The sequence below is a fragment of the Diorhabda carinulata genome, chromosome X, assembly GCF_026250575.1.
Source record: "Diorhabda carinulata isolate Delta chromosome X, icDioCari1.1, whole genome shotgun sequence".
NCBI classification, from domain to species: domain Eukaryota; kingdom Metazoa; phylum Arthropoda; class Insecta; order Coleoptera; family Chrysomelidae; genus Diorhabda; species Diorhabda carinulata.
Window position 1 is genome coordinate 6688265 of NC_079472.1, and position 14741 is coordinate 6703005.

Below are 14741 nucleotides of genomic sequence, written 5' to 3' on the forward strand. Positions count from 1 at the left end.
GTGATATTTACGACTCAATTCCAACACTATTTTGGAAGAAGTAATTTTTCCTTGGCTCCACAATGAATTAGAAATTACGAGAATTGTGTTGTGATAAGGCTATAGCCGAAGTCGGTTAGGTGTTTAGATATTTGAATAGCTTTTTAAAAAAATTGAGCTTGAAGAAAACATTTTCATTAGGTTTCAAAGTAATAACATGGATTGCGAATTTGATTTGAAAGTGAAGCTAAATCAGAAGGAATTAGCATTTTGAAAGTAATGTTAGAATTTTTGAAACACGAAGAAAAAAAATTCTATTGTTCCAATTGAAGAGATTGCTGAGTTGTACAACATTTACTCAAATCTTACTTTTCACATTCACACTAGAACAATGAGAATTCTTCAAGACATTATAAGACGCCATATCGAAGTCATTGAGAACCAGTAACGTTTATATGTCAGCTAATTTGGAATTTCTGGAACCGTTGGTGATATTCATACATTCATTTACACTCACAATTACACTGTCAGACTCGCGTTTCGATAACCAAGTTCATCTTCAGAGACTGAAGGTAAAGTTTTTCAGTTTTAATTTCAGTTACAGTTTACCTTCAGTCTCTCAAATACTGTGATTCTGAGTATTGGTGTGATGGTAAAATGAGTATACCTCACATTAAAAAAGAAGTGAAGTGATTTCAGCGTACATACAAAGTGTATATCAAATGCTATTTTATACTAGGTTTTCATATTCCACGCTGCCAAATTATTTTTAGATGAATAATTACATTGTTTATGAATTAGTATCATACCTGCATCAAAAGCATCGGTCCCCCGCCATTTTCGTTGATTCTGAAGATGAATGGCCCGTTTCCGAAACATTCCTCAAACATCATTAACTTTAGATCCCATCCAGTGTACAACAGTTGTGATTCTGAAATTGAATGTTGAAAAAATTATAGTTTTGTCATTGGTACAATACGATATCTTTGATACATTGTTTTTCAGTATTTGAGTATTAATTCTGGTGTTAGTTGATGCTAGAAGTAATAGAAAAAAGAATAATGTTTTGAAAATATATCTCATAGGAGGTCATAAGTATTATATAGAAAACTCGCAGTAGGATTTTTCTAATATATATAAACTAAATAACATCGCAACTTGTTATAATTAAAATCCGTAAAATAAACACTGAATCACATCATATTTTTCAATACCAAACCAATGATAGTACTCATGAAAACTGGCTGATTTAAGATAATATAGAATGCCTAGTGACTAAGTATAAAATTGACTACGGTTCATTTAGGATGATGTATATTATACTCAATATCTTGAAAGAAAATAACTGCAGGTCAAAGAGTGAAAAAGGCTACCACGTCGAAGTTTTTTTCGGACTTTTTGGACATCCCAATCCCACTTCTGTTTCAGATCCCAGATAATCTTTGTCAATCAGTGTATATATCAAAGAAAAACAGCAGATTAACAGTCATACAAAAATAGATACACAATATATGATGTTGTCAGCTGACTCCAAAGAGCTTACCCAGAGTTCGCTGCTTTAGGCTATATTTTACTGAAAATCATGCCAATACTAGTTTGATTAAATGTATGACTGCGTTATTTTGACCTAAAAAGGAGAACTTCGTTAGCCCAGTAAGAATAACACTTTAACCGCATAGCATGGGGCTACTAGAAAGACAAACAACGTGTCTCATTCACTTGAACTAGAAAATGTCTGCGTCGTCATTCTTACTTTCTCTAACTTACAAATTTGACGGAAGTGCTATTCTTTCCACATGGGCATAGCTACTTACAAGTTATGGACATAACGAGATATCAATATCCGTCAACTTGATGATTGTATCCCTAAGGCTTTGATCCACAATATTTCTAGAACTCATATGGTGTTGTAAAGATTTTATTGGTATTCCAAACTCAACAGTCGCCGTCCTCGGCAAATCAAACTGTTTCCATGGCTTCTTCAAAACATTTCTCGGTCAATAAAGCTGTCTTTCTTAGCATTTCATTGATTGTTCTAAAAAGGAGTAAATTAGGAAGAACTTGCATATAAGTACCGTGCAGCATCACATGTTTTTTATGAATCCTTGAATATGATGAGCTGACATTCTTAATCCGCTGTTCCCGCTGCCGGCATTTAAACTCTATGTACACTTTACATAATTATTATTGTTTGCTTTTTATTCAATGTAATTATAGAGTAATAAAGTTACTGTGTAAATTTTTGTTTTTAAAAACAACTTCAAGAAAACCTAAACCTTCACTCGCACTTAATCATCTTATGCATATGTGTCTTTCAAAGAATTTTCAAGACATAGTGCAAAAATTATTCTAATGGTATTGAAAAATCTAGCCGAAGAGATTGAAGTAAATTTTGTAGGATGTATTCGGCCATAGTGAGACCTATCAACCTATAAAACTGATTGGAGTGACAGAAGCAGCGTTCAATTAACGATAAATGGTATCTGTGGAATTTCATGACTCACTTACATATTTACATCAGAAATAATGAAAACATGCAACAACAATAAAAGTAATTCCGAAACTTACGCCTCATATAAGCGTCGAAATGATATCATATGTTGCAGTGTTGACACGAAAATATAATTAGTTTTAGCGTAGTATACTGAATATTTCATTAAGAGTTACGATACATCATTTTAACGATCTAATATTAATTTTAATTTTCATGCAACACAAGTATAATTGAATCAAGTGAGAATTTTCCTACTTAGACAAAGATTTTCTTGCAACTTTAGGATTTTTCTGCGTTAATTTTTCAAACCACTCAAATATCTATTACCGAATTCACTACTTTGATAAGAATATTAGTTAATGATTTGAAAGATATAACAATAAAAATATACAAACCAATTCCTAATAATATTTTACGAGAATTGTTGAGAGAGAACTGAGTTACTTTTGAATAAATGCGAAAAAAATATTTGAAAATTGATAACCTAATACTGTTTAGCATTGTCCTCAATAAACAAGGCAGAAAAACTGTTTACATCAACCGGAACTTATTGATTGATACTCTCTCAATCAAGTCTGATTTCCTTTGACGTCATGCGATTTATAACGAATGGGTTATTTTGGGGAAGATTTTAAATTAGAGATGGAACATCGTAGTAAAATTATATTTTTATTTAAGTAGATACTAAATTAATAATCATCGAAATTGAATGTTCCTTGCATGATATGAATATCGCTTTTTCCCTTTTTTTTAATTTGGTTTTTCGATTGAGAGAAGAATTATTTCGATCGAAATTGTATTCAGAGTGATTGATTATTGTGATGAAGTTCAGTGCCTCCTCTGTCCTTTGAGATATCAATTTGAGAATTTGAGGGATTATAGCCATCATTAGTCTTCATATATCAAAGTTACATTTCTTTAAAATGAAAAAACCTATGCTTAATAGCATACTAGCTTACCCGGCAGACTTCGTACTGCCTCATTCGATAAATAAAAGACCTAAACTTTTGTATAAAATAAACTTAAAACAAACGAATAAAAAAAATGCTCGGTATGAATGAAGCTTTATTATTATTTTCGATTAATCACACATGATGCTGCTCGATTAGAAAACAGAGTTTTCTTGAAATAGTGGCCATTTATAAGGTTTCAATTCGATATTGACAGACACACATACTTATGATACAGTCTGTTAATCAATTTAAAGCTATCTGATAAACTATATTTTTTGTTTTATTTTGTGGTGCGTAAATGAACAGAGATGACGGTTTTCCGATACGCAAACACGCGACGTATAATTGGGGAAACTACGGGTTGATTACGCAACTTTCAACGACTGGCCTTGCGATTTATTTATGGCCAACGCAAAGGCCAGACGTACTGGAAATTGTGAACGCTTAAAATCGAATGGTAAATCCGTTGAAATCATCGGTATAAGCGAGATCAAGACATCCTCTCTTTTGTATTTTCCCTTTATGATTGCTGCCTCTATGACGTTATTCATCACCTTTTTCACAGCCAGTCTTGTTCCATTGCACAGTCGAGATTAATTAATGTTACCCATCATGATGACAACTGATCCTACTATTGACTGCAAATTGTGAGGTAGTAATCTAGGCAATCCCAATACAAAAACTCCGTGGGATAGTTGACTACGTCAACCTGGTTCATAACGATGTTGATTGATTTGAAGGAAACCAATTGTCCCGGAAGAAAATTCTGAATGGTGGCATTGAGATCCTCGATATCTTTTTATTTTCCGTCACCAATATGGTTTTGAACTGTTACGGTATATCTAGGAAAACACGCTGAATAAGCTCCTCTTTTGAGTTGGTAATGCGACAGAAATTTGTGGGTATTGTGATGAATCCGGTCGCGGATATTGACAAATACAATACATGACAATAGGTATATTAATGTTTTATTACATTTTTTGGTGTTTTGAGAATTTGAACTGGGGCAAAAATGAATTTCACTAGTGATGAAATGATTCATATGATCTCGATCTTGAGAGAATGCAAAAAAAATCGTCTTATTATAAGCAAGAGCCATACCAAGGACGCTTTCCTGAAAGGCGGCAACCTACAAAATCAAGCTGGGAGAAATTCCATGGAGCGATTAAATCTCATGGCCTCAGTTAATTATGAAAAGCATAAACGATTAGAAGCCAATATACAAGTGTAAGGAGTATATCCAGCGAACAATAACTGAGATAATTGAGTGTGCAAAGAAATCTTGTGAAAAACGAACTGCACCCTTACCACAATAACTTGTAACAGGAATTAACTGTAGTTGATTTAAAAAAAAAGCATTTTGTTGGTGGGCTTTACAAAAAGTTAATCAACAGAGAGACTTTCTCGTCTATGTTTTATTTGGAGATGAAACCACGTTTAATGAAAATTCTTTTGTTGATAGGTAAATAAAGAAATCGTTAAATACTTTATGAGAATCATGCTAAAAAAAGATATTTCGGATATTGCCATTTCGGAAGGATAAGAGATAACAGATGGCTAAATACTTATAAAAATCAAGGCTCAAGAAAGCAGACGAAGACCTGCTGTAAAATGTAAAACACACATTGGACAAATGTTGAAAACAGAAGATTTCATAAAAGGAAATTGGAAGTTGACGGATTGCGAAGGGGAAAACGGAAAATTGTTAATAAAACCGACAACAAAACCACGTTCTTCCTCTTATCATAATACCTGCACATTTTTATGTTGAAAAGTCAACAAAAATAAATAACACTTTTTCTTCAAGATGGATCAATTTCCAAGTTTTGTAATGTTTTGTAATCACCATTAAAGAACTAAATGATTTTTTGGAAAACAAAATTGCGGAAGCTGTTGTAGCAGTTGCTATTCAAGTCAAGCTATTCATCCTGGACCCATCTGAATACCAGGTGGCTTCAAAATTTGCAGGTATGTAGTCTATGTACATTATTATTTATCATTAATATCATTAATCTATGCTTTATTATTAACAATTACAAGCGCCTCTTGTTCACATCTCACATTTCTCAGCATATTTCTACAAATGTGAACTAGAATTGTATTGTCTATGACATTTCTAGAATCTATTTAATCAAAATATCACTATAATGGAACTATTCAGAAATTTCCTGAACAAATGGGATGTAAAATTCTGTGTTTAAACCTATCATTTTTGAATTATGAAATAGCTTGGAGGATAAGATATTTTCCTCTTTTTTTCCTTTTTTCTTTTTTATAAGTAACTTAACCTAAGAAAAGTGCCATTGTTGCTGTTTTTAGTAATGGCTTTCTGTAGTCGAAATTCTTTTAGAATCCATTGACCAGGACAATCAAAGTAAATATTTTTTCTACGTTCTTTCTTCAAAGTACCTTGTATTTCACCAGTTTGTAGCGTTTAGAGCGGTTGTTTATGGTGGAAAGAGTAATAAAGCTTCAAAAAAGTGCCGTAACGTTAACTTTATTGCACGCTTTCCATAAGTTAACGTCGTTGATTGGAAAAGACATAGTCACCTTTGATTTTGAAATGAGAGCTGATAAACTGATTCGAATTTAATCATTAATTTGATTCATCCTAGTTTGATAGAGGCTTTCTATTACTAAGATGGAAAGTGAAGATTCCGAGTTTGAAATATCTACTCATGAAGAAATCGTGAAAAGACAATTATAGAATGGCGGAAACAAAATAATATCCACAAGTCCTCTACACTAGGGTTCAGCTATTCTAAACTAAAATTTTATTTTTTTGTAGAGCGCTGTAAAAAAATGTATGCAACATAAATAAAGGGTCTTTTTTCCATTTCTGACAAAAAGTGTCACTTTATGCACAAAAACACAAAACATGTTATCATATTTTCAATATAACTATCCGTTGCGTTGGAAATACTGTTGAAAATTAAAATACTTACAACTCTATGTAAAGTAATTGAATGCCTACGTATGATACATGTCTTTAGAATCTATATTTGAAAAATTATTTTGGGTACGTGACTGGTTATCCGTGATGCACCTTATTACACATTTTGAATTAAAGCCAGATAATTACGAAAATTGTATAAAGAAATGACAATATTCGTTTATAAATAAACTTATTAGATTCAGCTGGGGAACCTCTGGTAAGTTGACAAAATCAACATCTGCGATCATCAAAGTAGTTTCAGTAATTATTGAAATATAAATTTTCGTATATTCTCTAGAGTCTAGGTAATGAAAAATTGTTGTGATAAAGATATGCTTTTATATAATTTTGTTTCTAAATCGTCTAGATTATAAGTCACTTCTGTTCTAAAATTTGCGTATTTATATTAATCAATAGATCACCTATATCGTGAATATTATGATAAAAATAAAATGAAAATAGAAACTGGTTTTAACAAGAAAAATTATTTTTTCCTCAGTTTATATATCTCAAAAATATGCAGCAGCCACCTCTCAAATTGTTCGTAGTTTTATTAAAGTTTACAAAATAGTTGTGAATTTCAATTAAAATTATTCAGCCCTTTTCTATCATTGATAGCTATCTCATTTTTATGTATGTGAACCATTTCTGACAATTTTTCGTGTATTAGATTCCGTTTCAAGAATTTTTGAATCTTTATAATTAAATGTATATTTTTCTGATATTTCGTGGTTTGATACAGCAGTTCTAATTTTTTTCATCGTTTTGATGATCTTCAAGTCTATTTACCAAATGCTGCGATGTCTGCCTTATATATGTTACAGCGCGAAGTGCGGGAAAGTGACACTTTCGAAATTAAAATGCGTGCGGGAAAGTGGGTTAAAACGCACGGTCGTACAAAAATAACTATTTCAATTGTGAAGACAATATAAGTGCCATCACATCTAAAAAATTAATCTTGATGCTGTTTCATGTCTTTTCCTCTAAACAAACTCGAGCATGTCTTCTAAAGCTAAAGAATACTTTCAAATATTGAGAGGGAAGATTTTCTGTGACCGAATCCGTATAAATTCATAGAATCATCGTGCAAATATATTGACTTTGGAACATTTTTTATCACTATTAGAATTCAATTCCATGAATTTTTGCGGTATACCCAGTATAATAAATTTAGTGACATTGATTTGTGGCGTTTAAAAGTGATTCTGGTTTGATTTGAGTGTGGAAATAAAAAAACACGTAAGCTATAAAAACCGTATCTCATGCGATAAAAACAATTCTCACGAAGGAAATAGATGATATATGAATCTATAAACGCTCTATTATAATAAATAAAAGTAATTTATGGAGATGTTCATAAATAAATGCAACGTGAACGCGTTGTGCATGAGTATGTCAAATAATTTGTCTGTGTCACTCGTATTTTTTCAAAATGAGTTGTCATGGGCATGACAATGCTGGCTACCCTGAGATTCGAGAACAGTTTGGCTTGATGAGAACATGGATGATACTTGTTGTATGACATCGAACTTTACTGTAACTATAAATAAATCGATGCACATAATTTTATTGAACATTACAAGTAACTGGGGTGAACTTAGATAATGAGTTACGGACCTCCCTTCATTTTTTTTTAAACAAGAAGATAAAGCTGAAGATTATGTCGAGTGTGAATTAATGCTGACCAGTTATACATTGTAAACGTATTAACGAGTTGTCCGCGCCTTCGGAAAAAGCTGCGAGGAGTGCCTCCACCCCTGTAAAGAGCTGCGATACCCTCCTAGTAAAAGAAGCCTTTCTTTAAATAATTTAGAGCTGAGGTTATATTGGGTGTAAATTAGTACTAACTATCTAGTACTTATAAACTGTTAACTTTATAGTTAGTTGAGGTTATAAATGAAATACGGTATAATAATAATAACCTAATCTAACCCAATTTTCTTAACTTTAATGTTAACAAACGATGACTGAAAATGCCTCACCATAGTGTTACCAACTCTGTATCAAAATTTCGGGCAGTGTCTTAAAAAAAGTCAGTTAGTTTAATTTGTAGAATAAAAATGGAAATATAAAACTAAATGGTGATAGTATTCTTGATGAAATTTCATTAACTAGGACATAATCCGACCCTTAAATAATTAATGGGAACATTGGAAACACCATGCATGATACAATAAAAAAAGAAGACTTAAACGAGTTATGTCATTTGGGAAATCCAAATTTTATTTATAAACTTCTTAACTCATGGATAATTTGTCTTATGAATATGAACATTGATAGCAATTTTACTTTCCCACTAAGGTAATAAAATTTTAGTATTTCAAGGTACAACTTCAATGCGCCACAATATTCGCAAACAACGTCCATCGGCCCAATGCGAAAGCAGTAATCAGGTTTCAATCGTATCGAAACCCTACTAGATTCAAATCATTACTTTATGAATTTCTTTTTATACTTGTAGGAAATTTATATGAGATCTGAGGTTTGCTCGACGTTTTCGCATTGCCAACCGAGCCGTTCCGCAGGCTGCTTCGCTTTGCTCTTGTGATTGAGAAACACGGAGTCGAGCTACATTAACGCGGCGCTTGTACCATGCAATTTCTTGTTCTTCTTCAGAGTTTTCTCTCCCAGTGTTTCGAATAAAGGCTTTGTTGGTGAAGATTCTATCGTCATTGTTAATGATAATATCGGCACATCAAGCGGTCAACTTCAAAATTTCTAATTTTGATATTTTCAATCAAACTTAACCCTAGATAAAATTACTCACTGTTAATTGCCTTTTGTTATTCCGTGCCAGTTACCAAATGACCTACTGACATTTTGACCGATAAATTTTTCATTTTTCTGTTTGCTGCGTTTTGTTATACCAAGTTTTATGTCACGTTCCTCAGAAATGTCCGTCTCCTAGTTCTAAGCTAGCTTCTTACACATTTTCAGACAAATCGGCTTGAGTTATGCTTAAATAGTGTAACTAATGCGACTTTCTTTTACATATTCTAGATAACTAATATATATTCTAAATATGAATGTGTTGAGAAAAAGAGGGATCCAATAAAAAGTTTATATCACTGATACTGAAATTAAAATGGTTAGGTTTTTTTGTAGGCTCCGTAACCGCTTCTCACAAGTAATGACCTTAACCTGAGAACACGCTGAAAAATAACACAATGCTATGTTTTGACTACCCTTCTTTATGGTGTTGAGAGCTGGACTCCAGCATGCGTAAGGTGGAAGGTTCTGAAAAATGGCTCTTTAGACGAATCCTTAAAATACCATGGACGGATCGGGTGACCAACGGCAAGGTGCTAAGACGAATGAACAGAGAACGAGAACTATTAACCATTGTAAAGAGAAGGAAAGCTTCCTACTTTCGCCACATTTTTAGAAATCAAAAATATGCCTTGTTACAGCTGATCATGGAAGGGAAGATAGAAGGCAGGCGCGGCCTGGGTAGAAAAAGATTTTCATGGTTGAAAAACTTTCGAGATTAGTTCCATGTACGTGATGCCGTAAAATCTAATACGCATGACTGAAGATCGTGAGGAATTCCAACCTTCATTAAAATGAAGCAGGCACTGGAAGAAGAAGAATATCCTTGAAATACGTGTCTTGGATGTGAAGAGGAAATCATACAAGAAGGAAGATGAACATGTGGTATTGTGGAAATATATGAAAGTTTTTTTATTACTAATACAATTCCATTGATCCTGATCCACCAAAAGTTGAGAGAATGGAGAAACAAGTCATATAGGGGGACAACGAGACATCAATTGGAATCTTATTTATCAGGGTTCATATGGGGGTGGGAGGAAATGAGACGGTTTTGAATATATCTTGAACTATATATCAGCTCATTTCCACTACTTTGTTTGCAAATGAAGTGTTTCGAATTTCGGAATTATTTTATTCTATAATTAGTCTCAGAAATTTTCGGTGTAGATAGGAGGCTCAAAAAACCAGCAAAATTTGTAGCTGCGGTGACGTGACTTTTATAAAAAGTGAAGTATAGTTTGATTTCCATCAATTCTCTGTTTGACTTCATCAGTGATTTTTTCATTCAACTACTGAATAGGCCTTTTCAAGTAAAATACAAATAACAAAATGAGTTGGTTTTGGTAGTTGAGCTCCAAAGAGCATGCGTTATTATTAACATATTTTCTGCGCTATATGTAGTTTTGATATATCATGAGAAACCAACCTATTTGGATATGTTTCCTTTTGATGAGTATATCGTACCTGATTCTATATCTACCTAATTAATAAACACTATTATCATTTTTATTGCATTTTATCTTACTATAAAATTTATAATAAAAGGAATAACTTACTAAATCACTGAAAAACTCGGCGTCCGTGGAACAGACAAATGAACAAAAACTGAGTCGATGTTTGAACTTCCGCAAACGGGAGTTTAAGAGAATCAAACGAGACTCTCACGACGCCAGTTCACGAGAGACAAAACTTCCGTTCAGCGTCACTACGTCGAATTTCTCGGTAGAGACGCTAACATAACGTCAGCTGTGCCTCGCGTCGTATCGGGGAGAAAAGTGTAAGGGGAAACGAACGGTTTTTCGTACGATTTTTATACCTTCAATAGTACTGTTTGAATGGAAAGGTAATGTGAATAGGAAAATTGGGTCGAAGGTGTATCACTGCAACTGTTGAAACAATTTTTAAATTCTTCGAATTTGTGATTGACTGGTTGAAAAATTCTTAAATATGAATTTGCGTATAATAATGTCTGTAGAGCAAAATGCAACATAGCATATACAGTTTATGTTCACATATCTATACGATGTGTGATAAAAAATACAACGAACTTAAAACAATGTGAAAATGTATAATTTAAATCAATCGTCAACAAAGTACTGTAATGTATTTAGGTATATGCCAATGTTAAATACATGACTGAAATTAGTTCTCGAATGCTCTTTCTGGAACATATTTTATCTTCTTCATTGCTATCTTCTTAATATCCGAAATAGTAACAAAATGCTTTCTCAACTATCTTACTTTCTGGAACAACTAGAAATGGATTGATGCTAGATCTGGTGGAAGACGTTCACGTTAGCATTCAAAAACTTGCTAAAATACAATTTGTGATGTGATGCATTGTCATGATGGATAAGAAACAATTCCGATAATTTTTCAGGTCTCTTATTACGAACAGATAGTTGCAAATGTTTTAGTGACATAATCTTCTTGTTAAACTAACAGATATTGTTGCAGTTCCTCAAAACTTTTTCACTACACTGAATAACAAATTCAAGATTCTGATAATAGTCCTGGAAATCAGCTTCAATTGTGCTGGATAATTTCTTTATAAACAGTATTTGTTCATATGGTATATACAGGGATTTTACATAAGAATAGACACAGATCTAACCCTCTAGAGTGGTCAGATCTCTTTATATTCACAATTTAATTAAAGCCCTTGTATCAGTGTATCAAATTTGGTATTTTTAGATTACACGGTTGCAAGGAAATATTTTTTTTCAATATTTTTGGCCCGTTTTTGAGGCTGCTCAACTCATCTGGGATCAGCTTAGTATAGAGGAAAATTTCTTTCAATCGTCATGTTTTGGACTACCTTATACGTTTCTGCTCTGTATCGGTTTTTATGCAGGACACCCTGTATATAATAATTTTTACTTCTCTTTATTTTCTGAAACCAGGAAGGGCTCAATAGCGAACAGAAATATATTCTTCAAAAAATTTATCTGCTTATCCTGAATGCCAAAACTCTATTTTATTTTTACATGCGTTAACCGGCTACGACACTTTGTCAGCAATGTACAGAAGGGACAAAACGTCAGTATTTGATTTGTTCAAAAAAAAAAAGATTTGACTGACTGTGCTAAAGTATTTACAGAAATTGTTCTACATCTCCAACAATAATTACGGAAGGAATTCGCTCTCTTCTTGCGGTTAATAGAACTCAAAAAAAAATTACTTGCAATGATAAATACCGATACTTAACATTTGTAAAAAATACGCGAAACAAGAAACGAGTACAACTGTCATGTCTTCCTCCAGCATCGGTATCTGCTATTCAACACGATTATTCTATCAAGTTCAAACATGAAGGCAATCAACTGAACCCAGAAGACTAGACTGAAACTTTACTCCCATCTGCTTTAGAAGAATTCCTCAACATTTTTTTAACAATTGCAAGAAAAGTTGTAGTACCAAATGTAGCTGTGAAAAAGTTGGTTTGCTGTGTTCTCTCCCACTTCTACCAATTGCTAAGCTCAGTTTTGCTCAAATGTCCAGTTAAGTACAATATCAGTAATAAGGTAATATCTAGTGCTTAAAGGGTATTAATCCCATAAAATATCCTAATTGTCAGTTAGTGGAGCATGCCTACAGGGGAACCACGGTAAAAAACGCGCCGAGTACACTACCTCACATGTAGCGTAGAAATGTGTGCATATCATGTATAATGTGACTACCAGGAATGGCAACTCTTAGAAAAAAAATATTGACAACCACTTTTGTGGAGAATTTTAAGATCCACAAGTTTTGTTTGAGTTTTTTTCGATAAAACTTACCGTTTTCGAGAAAAATCCCAAAAACACCAAATATTGACCTTAGACTCCGAATAACTTTTAAAGGTTACATGGTGAGGACTTTTGAAACTGCATCTGTAATGGTAAACCCCAGCTCTCCCCCAATATTTGGTTTTCCGGGAATTTTTGTTATTTTAAATGTCTACATTGACCGGACTAACAAATCAGTGTTCAGAATATTTGCAGTCTATCGAAACGTTTCCATTTATTTTAAAATTAAAAAATTCTATGGGTATAATTGTTTTTGGATGAACCAATCTCGAATTTAAAACAAATATATTAAAATATATTTAATTGTTTGAGAGAAAGAAATTTATGTAAAAGTGTTGATGACACATACACACTTCTGAATCTTCTCGTACCGATGACTATCATGAGGGCATATTTTTGGAAAATGATTCGAACAAATGATATATATTTTTCCTCAGAAATGTACAATAGTAATTGTTAAGTTATTACTCGAGAATTTCAGAAAATGTGTTCACAACCGAGTGGTTAATCAAAGATTCACATAATTGGCTAAATTTATGGAAGGTTCAGTTAATGAAATTGCAGAAAATCGAGGATTAACGGTGTTTAAATCACCACCAGATCATTGAGAACTAAACCTGATTTAACTGGTTTGGGCACAGATAAAGGGAACAGTTGTGAGAAAAAATAATTCTTGTGATATTAAACAGTTGATTTTACAGGTTGTTCATGCTTTTACGCCTAATTCCATATTATAATTATAATTGGAAAATATTTTTGTGTATATAAGAATTGATTAACAATTATTTCAAACTCATCCACGTCATTTCGGAACTAATAAAATAAAAATTACTTTTATAGGTCGAATTGATTCGAAAAATGAATGCAATTTATCTGATAGAAAAAAAAATTAATAAACCATAAATCTCCATATCATCCAATTCGACTGATCTATTAAAAGGCCTCCGACGTCATTTTCTGTGTCATGACAAAACAGAACGATTGATTTTCACGTCATTAGTTAGGTTTTAAGCTTTTCGTATGGAGTGAGCAACTGTACCAGTTACGTCAGAGCCTGGAAGTGCCATTCATAATATGCCTCTATAGTAAGAGTGTAATGACATTACAGTATATACAAAAATAGTTTTCTGAATGTGCGGTCTTATTTGAAGGACGACTTTTCGAATTGGCAGTACACGTCAAGGAAAGAAAAATGTAATACTAACGATTTATTTTTGCAAATCATATTATTTCATTGACAATTCCAAAGACATTTAAATTATCATTCTTTGACTCTATATAATTTATAAACAGAGATTTGGTGATGAGAAAATTTCTTGTTAATATAGATATCTACAGAATTTTTTGATTGATAGTATATTTACACCACGATGAACGAAAATTGATATTTCAGCGTTATGATTCCCGAGGCGAAGCCGTGTAACCCATGTAGTGTATTCGATTTTTTTTACATCCGGTCGAAAGTACGTTGTTTATTCTACTCTTCATAAATTTGTATGTTGATTAGCATTTTTTGATGCATGCCCTGACCGCCAACTTGTATTCACTACACGGGCCGATAGTTGAAATATCCTCCCGAGTTACAGGGAGTAATTGTTGAACTTTCGTTCCTATTACTTTCGACCAAAGTATGAAGAAAAACTATTTTTATTTTCGAAGGAAGTCTGAGAAGTTTTCGACCTAAGCATGAAGATGTCATCATTATAAGTTGATAAATATATTGTAACGAACCAGCCCATTGATATAGAGCGTAAAGCCAGTCCTGTATTATTATTTTCGTAAATCTTGCAGATTTATGCGATATTTATCTCAATTTAAAA

The 14741-nt window shown here is 32.8% G+C and overlaps 1 protein-coding gene across 4 annotated transcripts in view; it reads right to left on the reverse strand.

Annotated features, from left to right (window-relative positions):
- The window catches only part of LOC130900752 (probable tubulin polyglutamylase TTLL2), a 42127-nt gene that overhangs the window by 27002 nt on the left and 384 nt on the right, over nt 1–14741 (reverse strand). For 2 of the 4 annotated variants that reach the window (XM_057811605.1, XM_057811602.1), the window contains exons 1-2: nt 10690–10900; nt 789–910 (exon numbers count right to left, since the gene is read on the reverse strand). In XM_057811605.1, coding sequence (XP_057667588.1) covers nt 789–872 — 84 coding nt within the window. In that variant the 5' untranslated portion in view covers nt 873–910; nt 10690–10900. Of the gene's footprint in view, nt 1–788; nt 911–1793; nt 2015–10689; nt 10901–14741 lie in introns of those variants that run through there. The other 2 variants (XR_009060215.1, XM_057811603.1) reach the window with 2 other exon arrangements.